A 26,176-nucleotide genomic window follows, 5' to 3' on the forward strand; every position below is an offset into this window, starting at 1 on the left:
AACACAGAAGACAGATGAGTGAAATAAATAGGCCACCCTGTACAGTAGTGTCATTACTCATTTTTCGTGGTTTCAACATTGCCAGTTATGACTATTAGTGAATGAGAAAATTATCATAACATAAACAAGTTTAAGGTGTATTATGAGATGATACCGAAAAAAAAAAAAAAAATATATATATATATATATATATAATAATCTAGAAATACACTTTAAACAAGTAGATTCTGATGTATGGCAATGTTTGGTGGCACTACAAAAGGTTTTAGGCAATCACATGGTTAAATTAGGACTGTGGGGGACTTTTTAAATGGACATTCCTTACTTGTGGATTATTCATTATTCATGGGTGTGTCTGCTCCCTAACTCTCAAGAAAATCAAGGAATGGCTTTATAGTCATGAAATTCTGATGGCAGGTGGTGGCAGTGATATTGGCTCAGGCTCGGGTGGCCACTTGTGAAAACTCCTCCACATCAGAGTCTCCAGAGTCAGGGGCATCGTGGTCAAGATCCTCGGTGGCCAGCTGCTCAAAGCCTCGCCGACTATTGAAGAGTGAGCCCAGGCTGAGGCCATTCTCGTGTTTGCCTCCCCTCCCTCGCCCAGACCCAACCCCAGTGCCATTGTGAAGGTGTCGTAGATGAAGTCGACCTGCAAAAGAATAATGTACAACTTCAACCCACATTCCAAGTGGAATATAATTCTTCATAGCCATTTATAACTTCTACCATTCAAGCAGCCTCTCCTAAGATGAGTTAAACTGTTTGATGGTAGCAAGAATAAAATGAAATACTGTATAATATCTGGTTCATAAAAAGGCATGGTAAAATATAAAGTCCATGCTGCTGTGCTTATTAAAACAATACCATACATATGATAAGAACCAATAAACATGAAATATATGTACAATATATTGAAAACAGAATATGCACCACTAGCCTATAAATACTGCACAAATCCTCTGAAGGAAGTTTGAGAGCACTGAGGAGTTGATGCAGCTGTGCAGGAGTGTGTTAGGGGGTGTGCCCTGAGATGATTTTACCAATGAGACTGAAGTGGTTAGCTTTTGTATGAAGCGACCAGTGTGCTGGACATGTATGATGACTGATAATACTGTTAGGACATGATAAGGATAGGATACCGGCCAACACCTTCATCTTTACTCTTCCCTATGATGGAATTTCTTTAAATCAGACTATCATCAAACAATCTAATTCAACTATTAAGTCCAACTCTAGTAGTGAGGGGACTGAATTACACTATATCTAACCCCTCCTGTTTGAACAGCCTGTTTTAAGCTAGATAAAATCATGAGATGGCAAGAATAAAATGAAAGACACCCCTGGGCTCAATGGGTTAACTTTGATTTGAACTGACCCGTGCGTCTGGCACGTATGACAACTGTGAATGTTGTGAGGACGATGACGGGGACGGCCAGGAGACCAGCCACCACTACCCACACGCCACCCGGCCACCACTGTGATGGGGATACTAGCGCAACCTGGGCAGCCTTCAATGATCCTGTATGAGAGGAGAAAAAAATAAATTAAAAATTAAAAGTCTCTTTGAGGGAAAAATAATATACCCAGTCTCTCTGGAGTAAAAAAAAAAAAAAAAATCAGTCTCTGTGAAGAAAAAAATATATTAACCAATCAGTCTTTGAGGTGAAAAATTTATTATCTAAACAGACTCTTTGATGGGGGAAAAATATGCTGTATCATCAAAAGACTCTTTGAGGGAAAAAAAAATAACATATCACCTAATCTGTCCCTTGAAGGAGTGCTACGTGTAATCCAAAATGTCTGACAAATAAAGAACTACTGTACTTATGAAGCGACAGTCATGCTGTCATCCTTAATTTCTGAATCGCAGTGAACTCATCTGAAGAAGTGGTCCTTTTGAGAAACAGAAGATTAACCATTATTACTGGTATTAGCCTCCTGTATTATTATTATTATTATTATTACTATTATTATTATTATTACTATTATTATTATCATTATTATTATTATTACCTGTATTATCCTTATTACCATTAATATTATTACTACTGGTATTATTATTATTACCTGTCTTATAATTACTGTATTATTAATATTAGCTCAATATCTAGCCTGTAGTTCTCTCCCAACCAAATGAATAAATCAGTCTTATGATAAGTATAACAAAATGAAAGACTTTCCAATACTGAAATGCATACATTCACTGGGACACCTAACAGCAACAGACTGAATGGTGTACTGACCCTGAATGGTCTCCCCTGACTGGACCTTAACTGGGACCAATCTGGAGACATTGGTGGGCAGTGGATGAGGTTTCACTGCTGACTCTGTTGAAACAAACCAAATTAATAAAAGTACTGATACTGGTGAATGTAGTGGAAGCAGTGAAAGTAATGAAAGCAGTGAAAGCAATGAAAGTAATGAAAGCAGTGGAAGTACTGAAGGCACTGAGAGTAATGAAAGTGATTTTCTCAACATCTTTACCTACTATGGCAATTCAGTTCTACAAGGAAATTCTTTGAATGAATGGCTTAACTCCCTGAATCAGATACATATCTCATTTGTTCTTCTTGAGAATTCTAGATTATTTAATTCAACTTAGTCCTTCATTAGCCCCTTCCTAATGAATGGGATAATGAAGAATACATCTGACCTCAATCCTTAGAAACATCTCTCCAACGCTGAGCAAAGCAACTGGTGGTAACGCAATCCTCCTCATCATCAGCCCAAGTTGTTTCACTACAGGACTAAAGCCTCTCCCATCATTATCTACTCTGACCTATTGGTTGCTAGTCTGTTCCATCCAATCCCTATGAATCTCCAAATCTCGTCATTTTATCCTCTATCTGCCTCTTCCTCTCACTCCATCTCTTGGCTGCCACACAATTACCCTGGTTGTCAATTTGTTATCTGTTCTACTAAGGATGTGAACTGCTCATATCCATTTATGCTCTCTGGCTGTAGTAAGTATATCCTCTACTTTCGTCTGTACCCTTATCCAGGAAACTCTCTTTTTATTTCTCCATGTGACCCCCCAAATAATCCTCTCCATTCCTCTCTGAGCACTCCTATGTTTACATTCCAAGGACTCTGTTAGATTCCAGATTTCCAAACTGTACATTCGACAAGGAAGGACACACTGTTTATGTAACCATCTCTTGGCAAAATGGCAACTGCTTAACCTTCATGTTGTTGCTTAATTTGCCCAAAACCTCTTCATCCCATTCCTTTTCCTTCCCTGATTTCACTGTCATAGACTGGGTCTGCCTGAGCTGCTTGCTCTAGATACAGAACATGTATTCATCAACACATTTAGTTCTTTATCTATTTTTACTGGACTACAAAGTGTTTGTTGAACATAATTTTTGTCTCCATCACGCTCATATACAAGCCTACCCTCAGATTCTCCCTGTTTAGGTTACCTGGGTGGCCTTATGTGAGCAGTAAACTCCATCCATCCTTTGGACTGAACCCTTATATGCCACATCTGGTTGGATTGCCTTAATCATACCTTTCTGAATATTGGAAAGTAATGTTAAGTGCTCCCAATTACTGCCCTCCTCAAAGTGATTTTACTTTTTTCGCCTTTCTTTCTTTCATCTCACCCACTCAGTTTGCCATGTTTATACTATACAGCAAATGGTATTTAAAGCCATCATCCTCCATAAACCATAAGCTTTTTATCTGTACTCTTCAATTCACTCCACACTCTACCTGTAGATACCTTATGCCCACAAGGTGTGGACACAAACAAAATGCCACCATGCCACTCTGTCCTCTGGCATCAGATTACCCTCTCTCCAACTCATATCCCCCTCTTTCATAGACCTCTCCATTCCTTCCCTCCCTTTCATCCTCAGTCTCCTTCTCCCTCTTCCCTCTCCACCTCACTAACATACATTCTTCAAATTAGTCTCCCATTCTACAGCCCCTCCATGTAGACTATAATGCATATTAAAATTTTACTAAGCCATAATTCTTCCCATCTAATACCATCTACCTGCAGAGCAAAGTACAATGGATGTATAAATGCAATGAGTGCTTTTTCTTCTTCTTTGAGTAAACGCTGATACAAAACATTCATCAAACCCATGCTGCCAAACCTACAACGTCCATATTCCCAGGGTGCCAGTGTTAGTGAGGAGGCGCATTAACATGAGATGACATCAAATTATGTACTGTCTGGTTCTACAAATGTCCCTTAACTCCCTTTCTATCCCCCCAAAAAAGCTGGTGGATTCCAAGTAAAAAGCAAAGGTAGTAGATCAGTGGCTATCATTGACCTTAAGAGGCAGTAACATGAGAGCAGAGTGTGACTACATGCTTGGTAACTCTGACTCCATAGGCAATGGCTATTGCACATTGCCTGATGATTCCATCCCCTGCCGGTAAATCTGCTTTCACGAGGATGCATTCTATAATGTCCTTGTGGCATTTCCTACTCAGTACAGTTGAGTCATCACATAAATCCAGTAAGTTGCTCCACTCATTTCTATATCCTATAAGATCAGACTCTACCAACATTATCACTGATGTCATTTTCACAAACTTTCATTGGTACACCATCTACATACGCTTTTTTGCATATGTCCATACTATCTCAATGTGCTGTATTCCTTTTTATCCATTCAGTACTTCCACACCTCACTCCTAGTGCTCTTACCTCAATTCTGTAACTCAAAAATTTCATCATTATTTAAACTATCCATCCTCCTTATGCCTGCACCTGTTCTGAGGGAGTTGTCTGTCATTCACTGGCCAGATTTCAATTCCCATACTCCCATATGAGTGTCACAAAACATTCTCCCCTTCTCCCTCCCTCCCTCTCCCTCTCTCTCTCTCTCTCACACACACACACACACACACACACACACACACACACACACCACACACCACACACACACACACACACACACACACACACACATTGCTTGGTGGCAGGTTTTACCGTTTCTCCTTGGTAATCAAACACCAATTCTGCAGTATAAGAAGAATCTAAAACTTTATTATTTTTTTAAAACATGCAAGAAACAATGAACTAAAAATTAAACAATGAACTAAATGGTAAAACAATTAGCTTAACAGTAAACAATACAGTCAACAATAACAAATTAACTACACAGTAAAAACTAATCAAAACAAAAAAACAGCACAGAACTAAAACAATGAACCCAACAACAAACAACAACCTAAACAAAGAACTACAGCAGTCAACAATGAATTAGACCACAAAAAAGAAGCCATACAGAAGGAGAACTATCAAGAGCATACCCAAGTAAATGGGCCACACTTTCATTCACTCACCATTCAAACCATCAGAATCCTTAAAATAAAAATAAATACTAAAACTAATAATCCATATGGTGCTCCCAAGTCACAGCTGCACAGGAACGAATTATGCCAGGAAGGAGGTGATGAAGTACATGATGCGTTGGAGGAGGCCAGGTCGAGGGAGGGGAGAGGGTCGTCCATTGACATCTAGGGCAGTACATAAATCGTCACATAATGGTCAAGTCACGTCAGGTCAAGGGTCAGATCACTGCTTGGGCACGTATTATGAGTGGCACAGACGACTTCGTATCTCTTCTTTCTTAGTAACATATTTTGCATATTACACCTTAAACATTCTCTTGCATGATACTTATACAGCTTTAACCTTTTTGTGCACCATGATGTTATCCTCATCACCAAAATTACCTCCTGAAGATGCATGGTGATGCAAATGACACCATCAGAAATACATTTCAAACTGGCATATGGACATGATTTTAGTCAGAAAAATTACCTCATCAAGTTACATTTTCATATAAATTGCATCACAGAAGCCATGATAAATTATTCTGCATGAAAAAAGCCATTCAACTGCCAGTCGGAACACCCCTAACCTGGACAGCACTGCATACAGACTCACGCAGCCAGATGCCTACTGCTGTCCAGGAAAGGGTTCACATCAAAGTACAGTAGTCTGAATCAGTAACGCACAAGAAGATACCGAGGTATAATGTGCAGAAAGGGTTGCTTAGAAATATGTTACTAAATCTCAAGAGCCACTTACAATATGAGCCTAGAGTCTGTATTCTTGTTAATTAAGGTTTCCTGACATTTTTTTCTTAATATTTCATTTCTGTAATTTATAAATTAATTTATTCTTGTACAGTAGGTTATTTCTGCAATCTATGTTGATATAAGAAAATGAAAATACCTTTCTCTTACCAGTTTATTCTTCTCTGTTACTAGTACTTTGCAATCTTTCTTGATATACCAGTAAGAAAGATATAAACAATATGAATGAGACTAATTATGTGCAAATAAATAATTAAGGAAGAGGTGTCAGAAAACCTCCTAAGAGAATAAGAATACACCTCTTAGTCAAGTCATTTAGGATAATACAAGTGTCACATGTCTCCCTCCCTCATGGCTGACAGGCACTGCAGAACATCAACAAAAACCGTGTTGGTATAACAGCATACACAACAACACAAGGAGCAAGCAGCTGCAGCACAGTACCTTAAGTACAAGTGATGCAACATACACAGTTCTAACAATAAATTTACATAAGATTCTGTATCCACAAATGATCTTGTGAAAACTAAAGTCACTGCTAAATACAATGCTATACTGTTTTTTCTCTGATTATCAACATTAATATACTTAACTCCATCACATCTATACTTTGTGAACGAGATCTTTCTATTCTATAAGTGAAATAAATGCAAGCCCAGTGCCCCTGTGCTCTAATAAAGCAATCTAGGACTAGATGATGAATGGATGGAATAAATGCTATCTGTAAAATTGCTACACATTCACCCACATTCTTTTACCAGCCCAAGAGAGGATCCTTCAAGAACAAATTACTGAATCATACACTGTTAACATTTCCATCTAGAATTTACCATTATTACCATCATTTTTTTTTTCTCATGATGTGATGAGGTTCTATTCAGAAAAATGGAAAGGGACTGAATGAAAGTGGGAGAACTAACAACAGCATGCCCATGGAAATGGATATCACAATCTTTCAAACACCATTCAAACCCCTGGAATCTTGCATCCATTCACAAGCCTACCAACACCGTATTTTTTAATCATTTACTTCATAAACAATTATTTATGAAGGGGTTGATTAAAAGAATATTATCATTCAAAACACTATCCTACTCAGTCTTCCAGTACTATAAAAGTATCTACATGCCCCGGGCTCCTACGCTCCTCGTGGGGCAACGTAGGATTGAATGATGGATGGATGGATGGATCTACAAACAAGAACCATCATCATCATCATCATCATCATCATCATCATTATCATCATCAAGTCAAACAACAACTTACCGAGCTGAAACTTTCATATTCTCCTAACACCAAGGATACAGAAAGACAGGGGAGAGAGGACCTGGTACAGGGGGATTATCAACAACTAAAGGTAAATAAAAAGATGAAGCAGGAAACAAAAGATAAATAACAGGAAGAAGTATAAAGTAAAAGATCAATAAAGAGAAGCATCATAAATAAAAAAAAGTAAATAAAACAAGAATACAATGAAAGGTAAATGAAAAGAAGAAGCATTATTAAACAATCAAGTCAAACAGTAACTTACCAAGCTGAAACTTCCATACTCTGTTGGGGCCCAGTTCTGTTACATACACCTCATTCCCATCATTTGATACTGCCAGGTCATGGGGGTTACTCAGGCCCTAAAGTAGAAGGTGTAGGATTAATACCGACTGATCACATATGGGTAAAAAAAAAAAAAAAACTATAACACTGAATCTCAATGTATCTCCTGGTGTCTTGGGATGCAATGCTACCCTAAACCAGTATATCTAAGAGTGGATGATGAGCCTTCTTCCCCTGATGGCACTACTTTACATAATTAAAAACTTCCAGTCACCTCTTGGGGATCGAATCTATGCAAATGTCATTCCAAGCAAGGATTCTAATGGAATCTCATACGATAAACTGAATCCCAATAATAACTGACTTGGCTACAATACACAGGGATGTAACCCTCCATAATTAGAACTACTTGCTCAATACTAGAATCCTGGTCAAACAGCATCCCTTCAACTGGTAAACATTCCGCTTATTAAACAGTGATATGCCATAAATATTAACAGCATTAGAGAATAAATTAATTCTTAAAATGTCCCAAAGAGTAGACCTCTAGTACTTACACATGCAATTTCAGCACAATAAATAATTATGAAATGCAACAATTCTGTCGGAACTGTGCACACTCTGGTACCAGTTTATGTTGTTTGCTACTAACTCATTTAACGGAAAAGTTTGTGTATTTTGCATTATAACTGACTTCTTTCACCAGACTCTCTCTACTCTCATCCCAAGAACTGTGCTGCTCCTCTTCTTCCATTACATTTTCCTTTCACACCAGCTTTATGATGACGTTCGGGTGCAATGTGATATTGACATGTTAGAAAATGTTAACAAAGGTATCCTTAGATGGTTTAATTATGTGAAGACAATGGAGGACAAGAGACTGACAAGAAGAATATACATGGGTAAGGTGAATGGGGAGACTGAAAATGAGCTAAAGGGATAAGGAGGTGAGGTATTCTAGAGAGAGGAAAGCCTGATGGTAGAGTACAGGGTGACATGGACCCCTCTGGGATTATTGCATCTGGCTACAGACAGGCAGACACACAGACAGATAGAAAGATAAAGGTAAATCCATAGATACTGTTCTCCACCAGCCCTACTCACCTGGTTGCCTGGACTGAAGTGGCCCAACAGCTCCCCAGAAGAATAATTCACCTCAAACGCCATCACCTTCTGAGTCCCCAGCATTGACGGCCCATTCACAGCATACAGTCGGCCTCCTGCACATCATCATCCATTTGTAGTTAAAAACGTGAACATTGTATAGAAAAAAGTTGATGATGAACAGATGCTGAACAGGTTAATGAACAGATGCAAAACTGCCACTTTTAACTGTTAATATTGTACACAAACACTTGATCGAAAAATTATAGGTGCATACTTGGCATTACACAATTTGACACCACAGATGATGGATACAGAAAAATGGCAAATGAACCTACCCCACAAAGTCCTGTTTTTGCAAGTACGCCATATACTGCTTGTTGATGACAGTTAAAAGTCAGAGTTACTGGAGTGGGATGCCTTCATGTGGTGGCAATGATATAACTGGGCAGTGGAGTTGCCCTGGTATACAAATATCTCTCAGTTAACTCCAAATCCTCATCAAAAGGAGCACAGTGGTTTGCAGGACAGAACAACTACAGCCTGCAGTCCACTGGGTTCACAGTCAGATGAGTCTGGGGTGGCTATTACTACTACTACTACTACTACATGTCAATATTTTTATCATATGCACTTCCAGACAGTAATTCTGGTAACTCTAGTCTTCTATTCCAGCTAACACCAGATAATAATATTCATCTGACGGTGAGCCATACGACCATGAGTGCTATAGTCTCGGTGAACAACTCTGAGACTGTCATTATCGTACTCTGGAGAAACCTACTCGTCAACAGTGTTTCCGATTTCGAGTATAATATGATATGCATGTGATTCGTGTATAATATGTTTGTGTATAATAATATTCGTGTATAATAATATGATACGTGTATGATACGAAATCAAACGCACTTCTGACAGGTAGGTTGCCGGGGTACGATAATGTCAACCTCAGGGTTGAGCAACGCAACTATAATACCGGTACCATTAACTCTCACATGGTCAGGACAACTATAGCATTTTATTCTAGTTAATATCAGACAAATTTTACTCAGCTGGGCAAGTCACAGCAGCCTGAGTGTTAACCCCTTCACAACAATGTTTTCTTTTTTTCTTTCTTTTTTTCTTCTTAAGCAAGGAGAAATTTTTGGAACTGGAGGGGTTAGACACAGCCTCCATTAGCACTCTCACTACCTGGGTGCTCTCTCATGATAAATAAAATTGCTTTACTGTGACAAGAAAATAAAAATGACATGCCTGAACTGACAGGGTTAATATTCTTTACAAGCAAGAGACATGACCATCTCACCTCTGGCTGAAGTGTAGGCAATGGAGAAGAGCCTCTGACCCCATCCTTCAAACTGGAACTGCCGTGTGAACTTGCCCTGGTCAACGGTAAAGCACTGCACTCGACCATTCTCGCGGTCAGCCACGCACAACTCTGTCTCCCCAGCTGCTAGAGTCAGGGCGTGGGGGATGCTGAATGTGCCTGGGGCTGGGGAGCTGATCCTCAAACCTGGGGAAAAAAAGGAAGTAAACTGAACCTTCATATACTAAGCCCTCATTTTAAGCAGCAGCAGCAGCAGAAACAGATGCTACCGCAGGTTAATCTGAACGTGATCCAAGTTGACTGCAGGAAGAAGCTATTCTCTGCCTGTGGCTCACCAACCCCCTTTCAGGAGATATGAATGGAGCTGAGGGATGTTTGTATAACCATGCAGTGGAGCACCAAAGTTAAATCGGCGTCACCACATGAAGGTACTCTTCTTCTCAACAGATAGATATAAATAGACAGATAGACAGATATACTGATTGATATCCAAAGTAAATTGCAGAAAGAACTGTCTGCTGAAGTTCTAGTGCTACCTATATATGTGAAAGTGGATTCTTGGTCACCTTTTTATTCATAACAGTACATATCCCTTGCAAAATGCAGTGAAGCCTTTTCACTTCCCTCCTCACTCATAAACCCCTCATTCTCATGTTCCTACCTGCAAAGCCTCCTCCACTAGGCTTGCCAAACTGGAAGAGGAGTTTGCCTGTTGAATCATACTTGAGGACCCGAGCATTGCAGTAGCCGTCAGACACAAAAAATTCTCCTGAAGCCAACACCGCCACTCCAGTCGGTTTGCAGAAGTGTGTCTTGTCACTGCCAGGCTCAAACCTAATTAGGTGGGCAAAATTTTTATATTAATATTAAGTAACCCTGGATTATAGAACCTACCACACTTACTAAGCTTAACTAAATATCAAACACCCTTGTACTCCATTTGGCTAGGCTTAACATGCATTTGTGACTTACGTTTTGTTGGTTCCACAACAACTGCTGCAACACGAACACAAAATACAGCTCCCAAACAGTCCACTATGCCCTCACTGGAATGCAGCCCCCTACACCACACCACTCACCTTATGCACCACACTGTCACAATACACTCCTTCAACATAACCTTAACAAAAGATCTCTGGGAGTGCCTGACTGACATGACCAGTTTCCTACAGTCCACTGGGTTCACATCTATGTCAGGCTGGGGGCACAACAAAAACAAATAAAACAAATGGATGAAGCCCAGATTTTGATCCTTCTGCAGTTTATTTCACACAGTATAGTAGCAGAAACAGACAGTGCAATGGTTGTACGTCCTCTCCATAGCATTTCTTTGTGACTAAAACCATATTCTATTTTTAATCCCTTGTTCCACCTCAGCATTCAAGATGGACAGATGGTAATTTTAGGCCAAGTTAGATTAAAAAAAGAATATGGTATAACTTATTTCCCTTGACAGTACTACATGATCGCAAAACTTCCAATCGTCTCTTGCAGATAAAATGTATACAGTACAAATTATCACTCCAACTATGGTATTCTAACTACTAAACCACCAGGCAATTTCAGGCCAAGCTAGAATAATAGAAGCACATACACAGGCCCATCAGCGGGGGGAGGCGAGAGGGTCGGACAACCCCCACATGCCTCAAGGTTCACTTTCTCACAGTCTGCTTTTTAATATCAGAGCAAAAAGAGTCACTCTCTGTTGTTCAAAAGTTTTGTGCTGCTTCTCAACGTCACTTATGCATACACCCAGACCTCCACAGAAAGTATGCAGCAGCACTCTGCCCAATTGGCTGCTCTGCAAGTACAGATTAAGCCCCCCCCCCCCTTCAAAGTCTGGCTATTAGCCTGATACAGGGTATTCAGAAAGTCTGAAACTGACAGTATATATATATTTTTTTTCTTTACTGGTGAAAACTGTCATTAACACTGGACTCTGCAATTTGACAGTTCCTGAAGGTACAGATGTATCCTGCAAAAATCTGAGATTTTCATCATCTTCTTGAGAGAGTTACTGAGGTTTGTGCTGCTGCTGATCCTAATACACTATGAAGAATCCAAATAAACACAATACAGTAGCTCAGAAAGTGTGTGGAGCATCAGCATGGACAGGTGGAGCACATTTTGTAAATAACAGTAGATGTACAATATGCAATAAAAAACATCAAGTATAAATCCCTGTGACTCCAGACTTTTTGGGCACCCTGTAGATCGCCAGATTTTACTTACAATGAGGTGCTTATAAACTTACTTGGTGCCAAGGGTAATGAGAGGCTCGCCCTTCCCATAGCCTGCTGGGAACTTGAATACTTGGTGGAGGCCCACGTCTGTTACCCATATGTTGTCATGTTGGTCCAATGTCATCCCGTGAGGTACATAGAAGCTGCAAAGTAGTAATATCATCATCATCATCATCATTAACATCATCCTGGCCTCTTTTTCTCACTGAAAGGTTCACACACACACACACACACACACACTCACGAGCAGCCGGAGAGAGAGGTCGTCCCAGGCATCGCTCCTAACCTTGAGTAGTTTCAGGAATTTTGTCTGTCCTGTCTCCTAGGGTCTTTCTTTAAATTTAAAATAATGAAAGTTGGTAGACTACCAAAAATGTAAAGATTTGTTGGCAATAGTATACATGAATGTTTGTGGCTTATTCGGTAACAGCTGTTTAGGTACTTTACCGGTACGTTAAAGATGGCCGAAAATGTAAACAATGAGGGAATGGAATTTCAAGGATTTGATGCTAATACTAATGTCATGGACCTGGTGAAAACATTAATTATGAGGATTAGTGAACTCGAAAAAAAAGTAGAGAATCTAGTGATAAAGGATGTGCCAGGAAATACGGAAACCACCATACAGAGTCTAATCCAGTCCAACGAAACAGCCAATGAAGAGATTAAGAATTTGAAGAGGGAGAATGTTGAACTGAGGAGGAAACTTGATGAGAGTACTAATAAAACGGAGAAGGTGAGTAATGTACTAGAAGAACACAAGGCAAAGTGGGCACACGTAGAAGAAGAACAGAAAGAAGTGGTCAGCTTAAGAGAGATCATCCAGGAAGAAAGGGAAATGAACAAGAAAGAAATGGAAGAAAATGTAGTGAAAATACTGAAGAAAAAAGAGAAAATAGTGAGAGAAACTGTAGAAAGGAACAGATGTGTGGTAGTATTTGGAAACAGGGAAGAGGAAGAAAAGGTTAGGTTCGCAAGACTCGAGAAAGACACGAACATGGTGAGAGGAATATTAGGCAAGATTGACCCCGAAGGAGACGAGTGGGTAAAAGAAATTGAGGAGGTAAGGAGGATAGGGCCTTATAAGAAAGGGGAAACAAGACCAATGAGAGTCAAGTTTACATCAGAAAGTGTAATAAATGAGATACTTAAAGTGACCTGGAAATTAAGCAAAGAGGCGGGGATGGAAAATATTATAATAAGAAAAGATCTGAATGAAGAAGAAAGAGAAGTTTTAAAATCATTAAAGGAAGAAGTAAAGGAAAAAAATGATAAGAGGACAGAGGAAGAACGTAATACTTTTTTTTGGAGAGTATTGGATATGAAAGTAAGGAAATGGTATTTAAGGAAATAGAAGTGAAGGACACTAGGGGGGATGGTTGTGAAAGATCAGAAGTTGAAGAAGTGGTACGGACAGAGAGTAGGAGAGAAGAGGGTATTAATAATGTCAAAAATAATTTGAAGGTGATATATACTAATGTTGATGGTTTCATATCGACAAGGATCGAAATTAATGATTTCTTGAGAGAACATGAACCTGATGTCATGTGCCTTGTAGAGACCAAATTAAGAGAAGATATTGATGTTCATTTGGGAGATGGTAAATACAAACTGTGGAGAAAAGACAGGAAAGAAAAAAAGGGAGGAGGAGTGATGATAGCAGTGAAGAACAACATAAATGTAGATACTGTGGAAATGGGAGAAGGCAGGGCTGAAGTGATATATATGAAATTAGAAACTGGAGAGAATGTTATGAGAGATATGGCGGTAGTGTATGTTCCCCCAAAGACGAGAGCATGGAAGGATGGCCAGAATACCATGAGATGTTGTCAGATATGGCTAGCTACTTGCAAAAATAATTGAGAAAAGCAATAATATAATTTTGGTGGGTGACTTTAATTGTAAAGAGGTGAACTGGGAGGAATGGTACTCGGGAGGCGGCGAGGATTCGTGGGGTACTATGTTATTAAATATAATAATGAATAATGTGATGACGCAGTGGGTCAAAGAAGAGACACGGTTTCGAGGTGAGGACACACCAGCAAGGTTAGATTTACTGTTCACCAAAGAACCCGATGTAATAGAATCATTGGAATATCTCTGTCCTTTGGGAAAAAGTGATCACGTGGTCATTGAGTTCCAGATGTTAATAGGAAAACGTCGAGCCAAGAGACGAGCTTCACAGACAGGAAGATACAACTTTGGCAAGCAAATTTTACAGGATTGAGAAACTTTTTTGAAAATGCGGATTGGAGAAAATTCAGAGAAACAAGAGAGATACAGAGGAAGTGGGATATCTTTCTAGACCTCTATAATTTGGGAGTGGAAAAATTTGTACCAAGAGTAAGAGGGAAAGAAAACAGGAAAAAGGAGTGGTTTAATAGAAGGTGTATGATTGCCAAAAAAGAGAGATAAGGCGTGGAACAATTGGAGAAGAGAGGTAATGACAGAACAAAGGAAGAATATAAAAGAACAAGAAACGAATACACAAGAATACGTAGGGAAGAAGAAAGGAATTTTGAAAAAGGTATAATTGACAAATGCAAGGATGAACCCAAACTGTTTTATAGATTTGTTAATGGCAAACTGAAACAAAAGGAAGGAATCACCAAGCTGAAAGTAGATGGAGGGGTCTTTAAGGATGCGGCAATGCAAGCAGAAATAATGAACAAACGTTTCCAGTCAGTTTTCACTAAAGAAAAGGAGCTTGTGGAAGGGGAGGGAGTGATTAGAAATGTTCCGGTGATGAAAGATATAAAAGTGGAGGTGCAGGAAGTGTATAAATTACTGGAAACTCAAGATGTAAGGAAAGCCCCAGGACCTGATGGAATTTCTAATTGGGTACTGAAGGAATGCAGAGAACAACTGGCGGATAAAATTCACAGCTTAATTGTATGCTCACTGGAAGAGGGGAAAGTGCCAAAAGAATGGAAGAGGGCAAATGTGGTACCAATTTACAAGGGAGGAAACAGGGAAGAACCCCTGAATTATAGACCAGTGTCTCTAACCAGCATGGTCGCAAAATTGTGTGAGAGAATCTGAAAGACAGATGGATAAGATATCTGGAAGAGATGAATATTTTGGCTGAATGTCAGTTTGGATTCAGAAGTGGAAGGTCATGTGTTTCAAACTTGTTGAGCTTTTACTCAAGAGCGATTGATGTGGTACAGGAGAGAGATGGTTGGGTGGATTGTGTGTACTTAGACTTAGAGAAGGCCTTTGACAAGGTACCTCATAAGAGACTAATGTGGAAACTAGAATATATAGGAGGACTAAAGGGGAAACTTCTGGAATGGATGAGAGACTTTTTGAGAGACAGACAAATGAGGACAGTAATAAAGGAAAAGATGTCTGGATGGAGGGAAGTAACAAGTGGAGTCCCTCAAGGCTCAGTGTTGGCGCCAGTAATGTTCCTGATTTACGTAAATGATATGGTAGATGGAGTGAACAGTTATGCGAGTCTGTTTGCTGATGATGTAAAGATCTTGAGGAAGATAGAGGTTGAGGAGGATTGTAAATACTGCAGGAGGATTTGGATAGGATACACAATTGGAGCCGGACGTGGGAAATGAAATTTAATGTAAAGAAATGTAAAATATTGGAAATGGGTAAAAGTACCAGGAGACCATCACTGAATTATTTTTTGGGTAATGAATTAATCACAAAAAGGAGAGAAGAGAAAGATTTGGGAGTGCTGGTCCAAGATAGTTTGTCACCAGAAAAGCACATTAACAAGATAGTTGGAGAGACTTATAAGCTCTTGACTAACATAAGAGTAGCATTTCATTATATGGATGAGGAAATGATGAAAAAATTGATAGTGGCCATGATCCGCCCCAGGTTAGAATATGCAGCGGTAGTGTGGTGCCCACACAAAAAGAAAGATATAAACAAGATTGAGAGAATACAAAGAACAGCAACCAAGATGGTCCCCAGTCTGACAGACCTGTCATACAGAGAGGCTGGAAAAACTGGATTTGCCTTCGTTAGAGGAAAGGAGAAAGAGGGGAGACATGATAGCGGTGTTCAGGACCATGGTGGGAGTAGATAAAATTGACAAAGAAGATCTGTTTGTATGGGATAAGAGAGCAACAAGAGGACATGGAATGAAATTGAAAAAGTCAAGCTGCTTGAAGGATATCAAGAAATATAGCTTTCCTTACAGAAGTATAGACTTATGGAATAGCCTGGACAAAGAGATCGTCCAGTCTAAAAACTTAAACGAGTTTAAAGTTAAATTCGACTTATTGAGAAACAGCGACGGAAACCCACGAGCATAGTACATTCCGTGTATATCACAATTAGGTATATTCTTAAATATTTGAAACGACTTAGACATAGAGGTGGTGCATGAGAAAAACATTCATGTGTGTAAAGGTAGACTTGATAAATGTGGATATGAAGACAGGACAACACGAGCATTGCTCAATTCCTGTATACTACAAATAGGTAAATACAAATAGGTAAATACACACACACACACACACACAAAGGGTAAGAGGGAAGGAAGAACTAATCAGCAGCATGCCATGAAATGCATCTATACGTAAAAATTTAAAATAATCAAAATGAAGGGTTTACGGAGAGCCACTTACAAATCCTTTCCCCACTGATGAAGCACATGGCCAGAGTCTTTGGCCAAGTGAATCAAGGTTGGACGTGAGATGGGTGAAGACTGCTGGCGTAAACGGTTGTCAGCATGGAAAGTGGAGCCATCCCAGGGCCGCTCCCCTCGATGGAACACAACCACATCACCGCCTGAGTCCACCGATACTGCTGATACTTGTCCATACCCTCCCTCAAAGTCTGTGCCCCAGCCTGACACAACCTGAAAAGCTGGGGAGGAAAGAGAAGAAATTAAAGTATGATACAGTAAGTTCCTGTTACATGTCATCATAATTATCATCACTGTTTTCATTGTTTTCCTCCTGCTCCTGCTCCTTCTCCTCCTCCTTATCATCATCATATCATCATCATCATCATCAACACCATCATCATCATCATCATCCTAAACATCTTAACACTGCTCTCTCCTATACCCTCCCTCCTCCTCACCAGTCCCCCACCACCCACACACTACCGTACCTAAAACAATGAGGAAGGAAATGACAAAATTAACATACAGTACACCAAGTTCCTTTTATGTCTTCACCATTAGCATCACCATCATTGTCATTTGCACTATCATTATCAATGTCACTGTCATTATCATCATCATCATCATCAATACTTTAACACTTTTATCACTGTTGTCACTCACTCATACCCTTCCTTGACATCATTAGAGTCCCAACCAAACACCACCTGAAAGGCTGAGCAGGGAACAGTAACATTAAAGTACAACACAGTCTCACCACGTGAAGAGAATGGAGAATGAAAGACTGATTATGAGACTGGATGTGAATGAGGCAGAGGAGAAGACCAAGGATGAGATGGATTGATGGGGCTTAGATGTACATAAGAGAAGAGGGTGTGAACTGGAGAAAGGGATGCCTGATGGTGGAGGATGATGACATGGATGCATTTTGTCCGTAGTCACCCCTTCTAGGATTAAGACATCTGGCTATCTGTTTAATACAGAGACTTCTTCTTATACAAGCAATCACTGTTACAAGAAACCCATCTGGAAACCCTTTCAAGCTATAAGTCTTCAGTAAATGAAAGCAAAACTGCACACAGTATTAATGCTCCAATGCTGACAGAGAAGTTGATTTACCAGTTCTCACTAACTTAAAGTGGTATGAAATAGCTGATATTTTAAAACTCATCCACTACCTTTAATGAGGAGCACTTGTATGTCACCTTCTTTGAAGATCTAGTTTCTTTATCTATCATCCTTTTTTTACTGTACTGTCTATATGGAGCACAGGAGCCCCAGGTTATGCTACAAAATCCAAGTATTCAAGGTGAGAGTGGCTAGATGCTCCCACCTAAGTAGTAACATGTAAGCAATAAATCTCAACCATTCCCCAGCTGCAGTTTTTTATAGGCCACATCCATCTGAGCACCTTTGTCTATTAAAGCACCAGATGTCCAATTGTTTATATGGCTACCACCTTGTATAATACTGTCCTGGGATACAAGAGATAATTTGGCCACTCCCTCTAGGATTAAGGCATCGGAGAGAATGTGGAACGCAAGACAGACTAGAGGTGCGTATGCGAGTAGTTCATGAAATGAGGAAGGGGAGACCAAGGATTACATGGAAAGTAACTGAGAGAGAGGGGTGTGAATTGGAGAGAGTAGCTTGATGACGGAGGACAGGGTGACATGCAAGTAATTCATCTGTAGCCCCTCCCATCCATCTGATTAAAGACAGACAGATGTGGTCACCAACCTGAGCCCTTAAGCTTCTTTCCTGTTCTAGGCAGTTGTGCGACAGCTGGTGTGTGAGTGTCCTGCGGCATGTAGTGTACATCCGGAAGCTTTTTTGGCTTGGGGTAACTGCTGGTGTCCTCATACTCCCTCCCGCCACTAGGGGGATGTGACCCATATCTGCCGTTATCTGTTGGTAAACAGTAACATCAAATCCTGTATTACCCCCTTGTAAATGTTGGGGCCCAAGGCTAGGCTACTACAGTATTGTTCTTCCCTTATCCCTCATGACAGGGGAGATACCAATCATTCAAGAATTACAGTTTTGAAAATGACGTAGTGCATTTGCAGTATAACAATCATTAGTACAGAATACAATTTAAGAAACTGCTCTGTCAAAAACAGCCTGAATGAATTCTTGGATTATGATGTCATGCAACATAAATACCAATGAGCAACATTTACAAAAATTACCAAAGTAACATTTTTTTGACAACATGCAAAGATATAAACCTCTATCAGTAACATGGAAAATTTAAAACATGCAAAAGTTATATACATCAATCGATGATCTGAAAAATAAACTATATAATGAACTATAAACACTAACCAATAACCTGAAAAAATAAATAAAAAGAAAATTCTGCTGTAACATACAACACATTTAAACTATGAAACATATTCCGTGATGAATATAACTGCACATAAAATATAATTCATCTTAGGATTCTAATCCATTATGCATACAAAGATAACATCATCACCAAAATCAAAATACAGTATCTCCAAGACAGTGGCTGCAAGTGTATGGAAAATCTAAAACACCTGCATCAAAATTAATTTCATCTCTATGTGGAAGTGATGGATCAAAATGAAAGGAATGAGTCATGCACGCAAAGATAACATCAGCACAATAAAAATATCTTCAAAACAGTGTGACGGAAGCATACAGAACATATAAAACATCATCATCATATAAAACATCTTATAAAACATTCTAAATAAAAAATCCAAAACCTCAATATAAAAATCTCCTAAACAGCACCACAGGAACATACAATATGGGGCAATCTACAACATTTAAACCAAAATACTGTATTTAAAAAAAAAAAAAAAAAAAAAAAGCATGCCATGGAAGTTTTCAAATATATTAAAAAAAAAAAAAAAAAAAAAAAAAAAATATATATATATATATATATATATATATGAAAAAAAAAAAGTCAGGGAAGCATAAAGGACATCTAGATCGTCTGCATCCAAATTTCACCTGTCCGTGAAAGTGACGGATCAAAACGAGAGGATCCCCAGGTTAGGTTTGGCTGTCTGGGTCGTTGAGGCTGGAATCCATAATCACCATATTCGTATTCATAGTCTTGCCCTGTTGACATAATCCACAATGACAGACAGTATTCCTCCATCACTCAGTTCTTTATACCAATTATTCAACCAGGTAGTTCAGCCTACTGGTTTTACTGGTGCCACCACATGATGGCATCCCTCTTTACTGTATAAATATTACAACTGACTCTGCCTTCACTGTGCAGCCAGTTCTTGGTTGGTAAGTGGAGATATAAGTAGTAATTATTATCAAAGTTACACAATCAATTTTAACTCCTTCAATCCAGTGACACTTTTCATTCCATTCTTTCTACTGTACTGTCTATCATATCATTCATTAAGGCTCCAACATGCTTGCATCTGTCTGCCTTGGTCACCTAATGGCAGCTCCCCACACTGATCTCCGGCTGCCTCCCTATTCAGTCTCTTATCCCTGAGGTCACACTTTATGATCTTTACTAACTATCCTATCTCCTCATGAATTTGTAAAAGCCTTTCAGTATCATCTAAACAAGAGTCTGAGAAGAATCTAGACAAGAGACTAGGAAGAATTTAACCAAGAGTCTCATGAGAATCTAAAGAGTCAGAATCTAAACAAAAGAGTGAGTAAAATCTTACATGGCTGTGGGTCTTTCCTGGACTGTGCTTTCTTCTCCAGTTCAATTGTGCCATCATTCACTGTGCTGTAGGCGAACGCCTTCTCCTGCAATATAAAATGGCCCTCTATATTGCATTCCCACAAACTGAAATGCATCATCATCATCATCATCATCAACCTGTTTTCTTTTTCCACTTAGGGATAATGTGAGGCAGGGTACAGAAAGCAAATACAGTAAAGATACAAAGGATGGAAAACTAATTAACAGCACACCCAGTGAATTAAGCCACACACTCAGTAACAATCATAAGGAAAAAGTTGCAATATTTTGAAACACAGAAATATCTATATCCCTAAAATGAACCTTGTACTTGTGTCCTCTCTAAGTATAAACTTCAAGGAGCAGGTTAGGTGGGAAGGTCATGGTAAGATCTATAAAGGATGACTTCCCTCCAATATACAGTTCACATCAAATGGAAAAAGTTGTAATACTGTATTCTGGGACACATTCTGAACAAGGGTAAGGTGGTGGGATTGGGTAGAAAGCTATATAAGTGGGAGCAGTGTGAGATGGAGAGCTGTCTAATGATGGATGAAAGTGCAATGTCGAGGCAACTTATTTTTGGCCACCCCTCCCAGGATTAAGGCATCTGGAAGGAGACAGAAAGACAGACAAACAGATCACAGATTTAAACTATGGACTGCTTCTGTGTCTTACAACATACCTTATGCTTATTTTCTCCATGAGCATATTCCTCAAGGAGTGGGTTGGGAGGGAGGGGTGTGTCACTGCCAGCAGGGAGGTTCAAGGTGAGGTCTTGGAAGGACTCCATACCACAACCACCAGCTTCAGATCCACGGTCACGGTCCGTGTAGTACATTAAGTAGAGGTTACACATCTCGTCTGCTGATGTGCTACCTGCAATAAGACATATTTTTACCATTACAAAAGAGTTTATCAATCAATCATATTATGTCATGCTTCCTCTAAAGGATTTCTCATACTGTGGTTAACCATGGGCATTGTTGGTGTTTTCTGTGGACTGGAAGTTAAACCAAGAGCCCAAACCAGCTAATTACTTCCCAAGAGTTGCTAGAAACTGATGGGTCAATAATGAATCTCAGACATAAAAAAAGATTTGTCTCAGCTTGGGCTCTGATTCTATGTACACTGTAACTTAAGCTCTAGTAAGCCTGACTTTAGTTCTTTGACTGTTAAAGATTTCTCTCAACTGATCAAAATTATCTGGCACTGAAAAAAGAAGAAGAAGAAAAAAAAAAAAATTACCAACAGAAGACAAAATTTACTGACACTGTTGAAGCCTCTGACTGCTATGTTTCACTTAGCTTAATCAAATCATCAAATGTTAGTATGAATAAAATACCCAATTTTACCATCATCCAGTCTTTTAAGGCCCATCAGGAGCACAGGCACCCAGGGCTAGGCTACTTAAGCAGTAAATTTATGACAAGGGTAATGGCTGCCCACATGTGATGGCACTAATAAGATTGGACAGTTCCGCTTCCTGGTTATACAAACATCTCTCAACTCTCTCCCTCTCCCCCAAAGTGAAGGCGATGAACTGAAGGAAAGACCAACTTCAGCCTGCAGTCCACCGATTTCACATCCTGACAAGCCTTGGAATGTGGCAATAACAACTACAACAATAACAACAACTGCAGTGACTGTATTAAATCCATAAAATCCAAAACAAGGATAAGGCTCACCAATTACTGTAACCCTGTTGCGATTAGTGGAGTCCCAGGTACAGCGAGCATGGAGGATATCACTCGGCTGCACTCTAAGAATCTTTGAGGTTGGATAGAATGCCTGTGGCCAGTGTGGGTTGCCCTTTGCCACCAATGTGAAGTTCCTTGTCTGTGAAGTGTGAAAGGCATGACATCATCATCATCATCATCATCCAACTCTCTTCACACCTAAGGATGGGGTCAAGCAGGGTCCGGAAAACAAGGAAAGAGAAAACTCCTCTCTCAGCATGGGAATATCAGACATTAGAGGAAGTGAAAAGCAGATGTGAAACATTGGACAAATTTTAACAAACATACCATGTCCTCGCTCAACTTAGGAACATTAGCCAGCAACGAAAAGTGAGAGGCAGATGACATTAAAATACATATAAATATATACGGGCAGAAAAACTTAACAAGTCTGCTCAACAAGGGAATATTAGCCGACTGACGAAATTGAGAAGCAGAAGAGGTGAAATATTAAAGACAATCACCTATGGCCAGAGAAACATATCAGTTCCTCTCTCAGCTTAGAAATTTTGGCCAGCAAAAGGAAAGTGAGATGTGAAACATTCAGTAAAATTTTGTTTCCAGCTGTACATAATAACTGTATCACTCACAGTAGGGTCAAACATATATCCAGTGATGACAGTGCCAAGGACGTGAGCATGAACACGGTAGGCAAAGATGTTGATATCCACAGGCTCACCAGTCAAGCCCAACACACAGTTCACATCCCCATGTGTCTCTGCAGGATATATGGTACATCATAATATGCCAGCAATACAATACACAAAATATACAGTAAGCCAAAAATAAATTACACTACAAATACAGTACAGTATAGTACTACATGTCATGTCAGGAAAAAACAAAATGACAGTACTGTATTCAAAAGTCCCCAGGGTTTTTAAAAAGCCCATACATCCATTCACTCATTATTTAGACCATCAAAATTTTCTCACTATGGCATAAAGCCCCTAATAACTAAGTCACTTCCTGTACATAAATTATGTAATGCAAGATGCTTTACAATGTCATATGCAGTATTAAACACAAAAGTTTAATACATACTTGGAGTGTTTGGAGGAATACTAATACCGGCAGCTGCCAAAAGGTAAATTCCAGCCTTGTACTTCTGCCTGTGGAAGAGAGTTCATACATTAATTTTCATCAACATAACTCTTTGTCAACTTTCCATTTTTAATCCCTTCAATCAGAGTATGTCATTTTTCTTACTGTATTATTTCAGCCTGCATATATCAGTCTACTTAGGAAGGGTCTCTGAGTAGTACAGGTGTTAATGAAGGCTATATCTTACCCATCTAGTTCAAAAACTCGATCCTATGATGAATAAGGAGCAAAACACAAAAGTAAGAGAAATACCAACCCAGTGCCAGGTAAAATAGGAAAAATATATATATATCTTCACTCAGTAACTTTCACACTACACTCCGGATTCTATTAAAGGTCTTTGAAGCAGTAAAGTTTCTTGCTGCAATTCTAGATTATGGATTTTAGTTAATGTTCTTGCAGCAATTCTAAACTCTGGAGATTCTTGCAAATTCTGGACTATGGATTCTTCTGAAGATTATTGCAGCAATTCTTGATTATGGATTCCACATACTGCAGCAGTTTTAGACTCTGAATTCAAATAAAGGCTCTTGTAGCAATTCTTGATTATGGATTTAATTTCTTGTAAAAGTTCTTGCAGCAATTCTAGACTCTGAACTCTAATAAAGTTGATTTTTTGTTGCAATTCTAGATTCTGGATTTAAGGTTCTTGCAGGAGTTCTAACTCACTTCTGCTGAGTAATCTCCATTTGTAGCCCTGATTTGTCCTTAACTCCATCATCCAGAGGTTTGGCATAATGGATCTGCAGTGTGAGGTAATTGATTCCTGTTGTGCCGCCCACTCTGAAGCCTACATGGTCTGGGAGGGCGGTGGCAGGAGCATTCTTGGCCCAAGCGTACATGATGCGGCCACCACCACACACACCATGGTGGCCACAATCCCTAAAAGGAGAGGGAAAAATACACTGGGTTAGGTATAATTGCAGGCATAAATACTCAAACACCTCAAAATGATTAATAATTAAACTGTGAGAGACGACTTTTGAAATTAACATGATCTTCGAACCCTAGCAAATTCTCGGAATATTTTCTGAGTTTTGTAAGTGTTCATATAATATGGAGAATGATATTATGTCCACAACTGTACTACCAACCCTTCATTAAATCCTCTTGCAACAAACATAAACATTTATGAGATACTGAAGATTACTGTACGATCAAGCGCTTTGTCCAATGTTTCGATATATGTAGACACAAAAAGTTAATATATTTTTTAATCGACAGTACATCTTACCAGTATCACTCTCCAAGACAGTTTTGGTCAACACTTTTAAAATGTAATAACAGAAAAAGTTGTGATATCTTATTCATTAGCTGTATATCTTTACCAGTATCCATCTCTGAGGTGGTTTTGGTCGACATCTGAGCAGCCAAAAAGCAGCATGTGGTGAGCCCTGTTAGCTGATGCCAGAGGGTCATATTTCACCACCCACTCCTCCACTGAACTGTTGAGCGCCACAGCTGTACACAAGTATGCATCTGCCTGTAAATACTTCAAGTTAGTGTTCCCCTTTATACAATACAGTACTATTAGCCAAGTGGTCTTTTTCTTCCACCATACGCTTCAATATATATATACAAAACTGGATGTCTTTCTTCTCTTTTGCAACCTCATGCTTAATAATACAATACTAAGTGTCTGTTAGTCTGATATTAACTGCGACTAAAACATTACTATAAGGCAATCTTGTCTCAGCATCCTTTCTTGATCATTCCTGTCCCTGCCACTTACCAATGAGGTGGTTGGTGTTGGCTCTCCCTGTCAAATAATGTCTTGACAGTCTAATGCTAACTGTGACCAAAACAATACAGTAAAACAACTTCATCTTAGCATCTTTGGAATATTCCTATTCTTAAACAGTATCCTTGCTTAGCACATTTCCTTAACCATTCCTGTCCCTGCCACTTTTAAACAACTGTCTTGGCATTTTTCTTTGATCATTCCTATCCCTGTTACTTACCACTTTGGGTGTGACACCAGGCATGTTAATCTTTCTTAAATATGAGCCCTGAGCAGCTTGTGTTGGCTCTCCCCGTCGTACGTGTCCCGGCCAGGCATTGGCACATGGCACTAAAATGGCTGCCATGGCCGTCAGCACCACTGCTGACAGCAATGGCATGTTGGCTGGTGGCAAGGGAGGCATGTTTCTTGTTTCTCGTGTTGGTTTTGGGGGGAGTTTCTTCTTTTCCCCTCCTATGCCTTCCTTCCCTCCTGTTTGCTGCTACCACCTGTAAAAAAAAGTAATAATAATGAAAAATAAATATTCATTAACACCAAGACATTTCATTAATAAAGATGATAGCTGGTAATGAGAGAGGCATGCTTCTTGTTTTCCACATCACATTTTTGGGCTTCCATATTTTCTCTTAAGCCTTCCCTCCTGTCTGCCACTACCATCTGGAACAAAAAATGCTGGACCTGGAACGGTGGCGTCTTCGCCGTGGGTCTACCCCCCAGAGGCTGTCGAAGAGAAGAGGAGGACAGCATGGGGGCCAAACCACTGCAAACCCCCCCGGCCCCTCACGGGGCTCAAGTACCTGGGAGTGGCTTCGATTGCCCGGGCAAGTACCACATCTCCCAACACAACACACACAACAACAACATTTTTTCTACACCGAGAAATGACACCCCGGCTGTCATTTCTCGACGACTTCTTCTGGCCAGGGACATTGGGAGCAATCCAGGACCCAACAACAAATGCATATGTCCAACATGCTCAAAACCTATCACGTCGAGCTGACAGACAAAGGGTT

General features: G+C 39.6%; 1 protein-coding gene across 1 annotated transcript; it reads right to left on the reverse strand.

Moving 5' to 3' along the window:
- Positions 1 to 422: 422 nt before the first annotated feature.
- Positions 423 to 25,558, reverse strand: LOC145396048 (peptidyl-glycine alpha-amidating monooxygenase B-like). Its single transcript, XM_080269512.1, has 18 exons — positions 25,384 to 25,558; positions 24,751 to 24,905; positions 24,092 to 24,304; positions 23,363 to 23,430; positions 22,909 to 23,036; positions 22,268 to 22,418; positions 21,265 to 21,458; positions 20,560 to 20,644; positions 18,626 to 18,793; positions 16,884 to 17,124; positions 12,300 to 12,431; positions 10,707 to 10,879; positions 10,025 to 10,231; positions 8,719 to 8,834; positions 7,595 to 7,691; positions 2,244 to 2,327; positions 1,376 to 1,519; positions 423 to 649 (listed from the first exon to the last, which is right to left on the reverse strand). Exons 1-18 carry the CDS (start codon positions 25,540 to 25,542, stop codon positions 438 to 440), a joined length of 2,727 nt encoding a protein of 908 aa, XP_080125638.1. The 5' UTR covers positions 25,543 to 25,558; the 3' UTR covers positions 423 to 437.
- Positions 25,559 to 26,176: the final 618 nt, after the last annotated feature.

The sequence above is a fragment of the Coenobita brevimanus genome, chromosome 34 (genome assembly GCF_032717465.1).
Source record: "Coenobita brevimanus isolate Jiangsu-jjx chromosome 34, ASM3271746v2, whole genome shotgun sequence".
In the NCBI taxonomy this organism is placed as follows: Eukaryota; Metazoa; Arthropoda; class Malacostraca; order Decapoda; family Coenobitidae; genus Coenobita; species Coenobita brevimanus.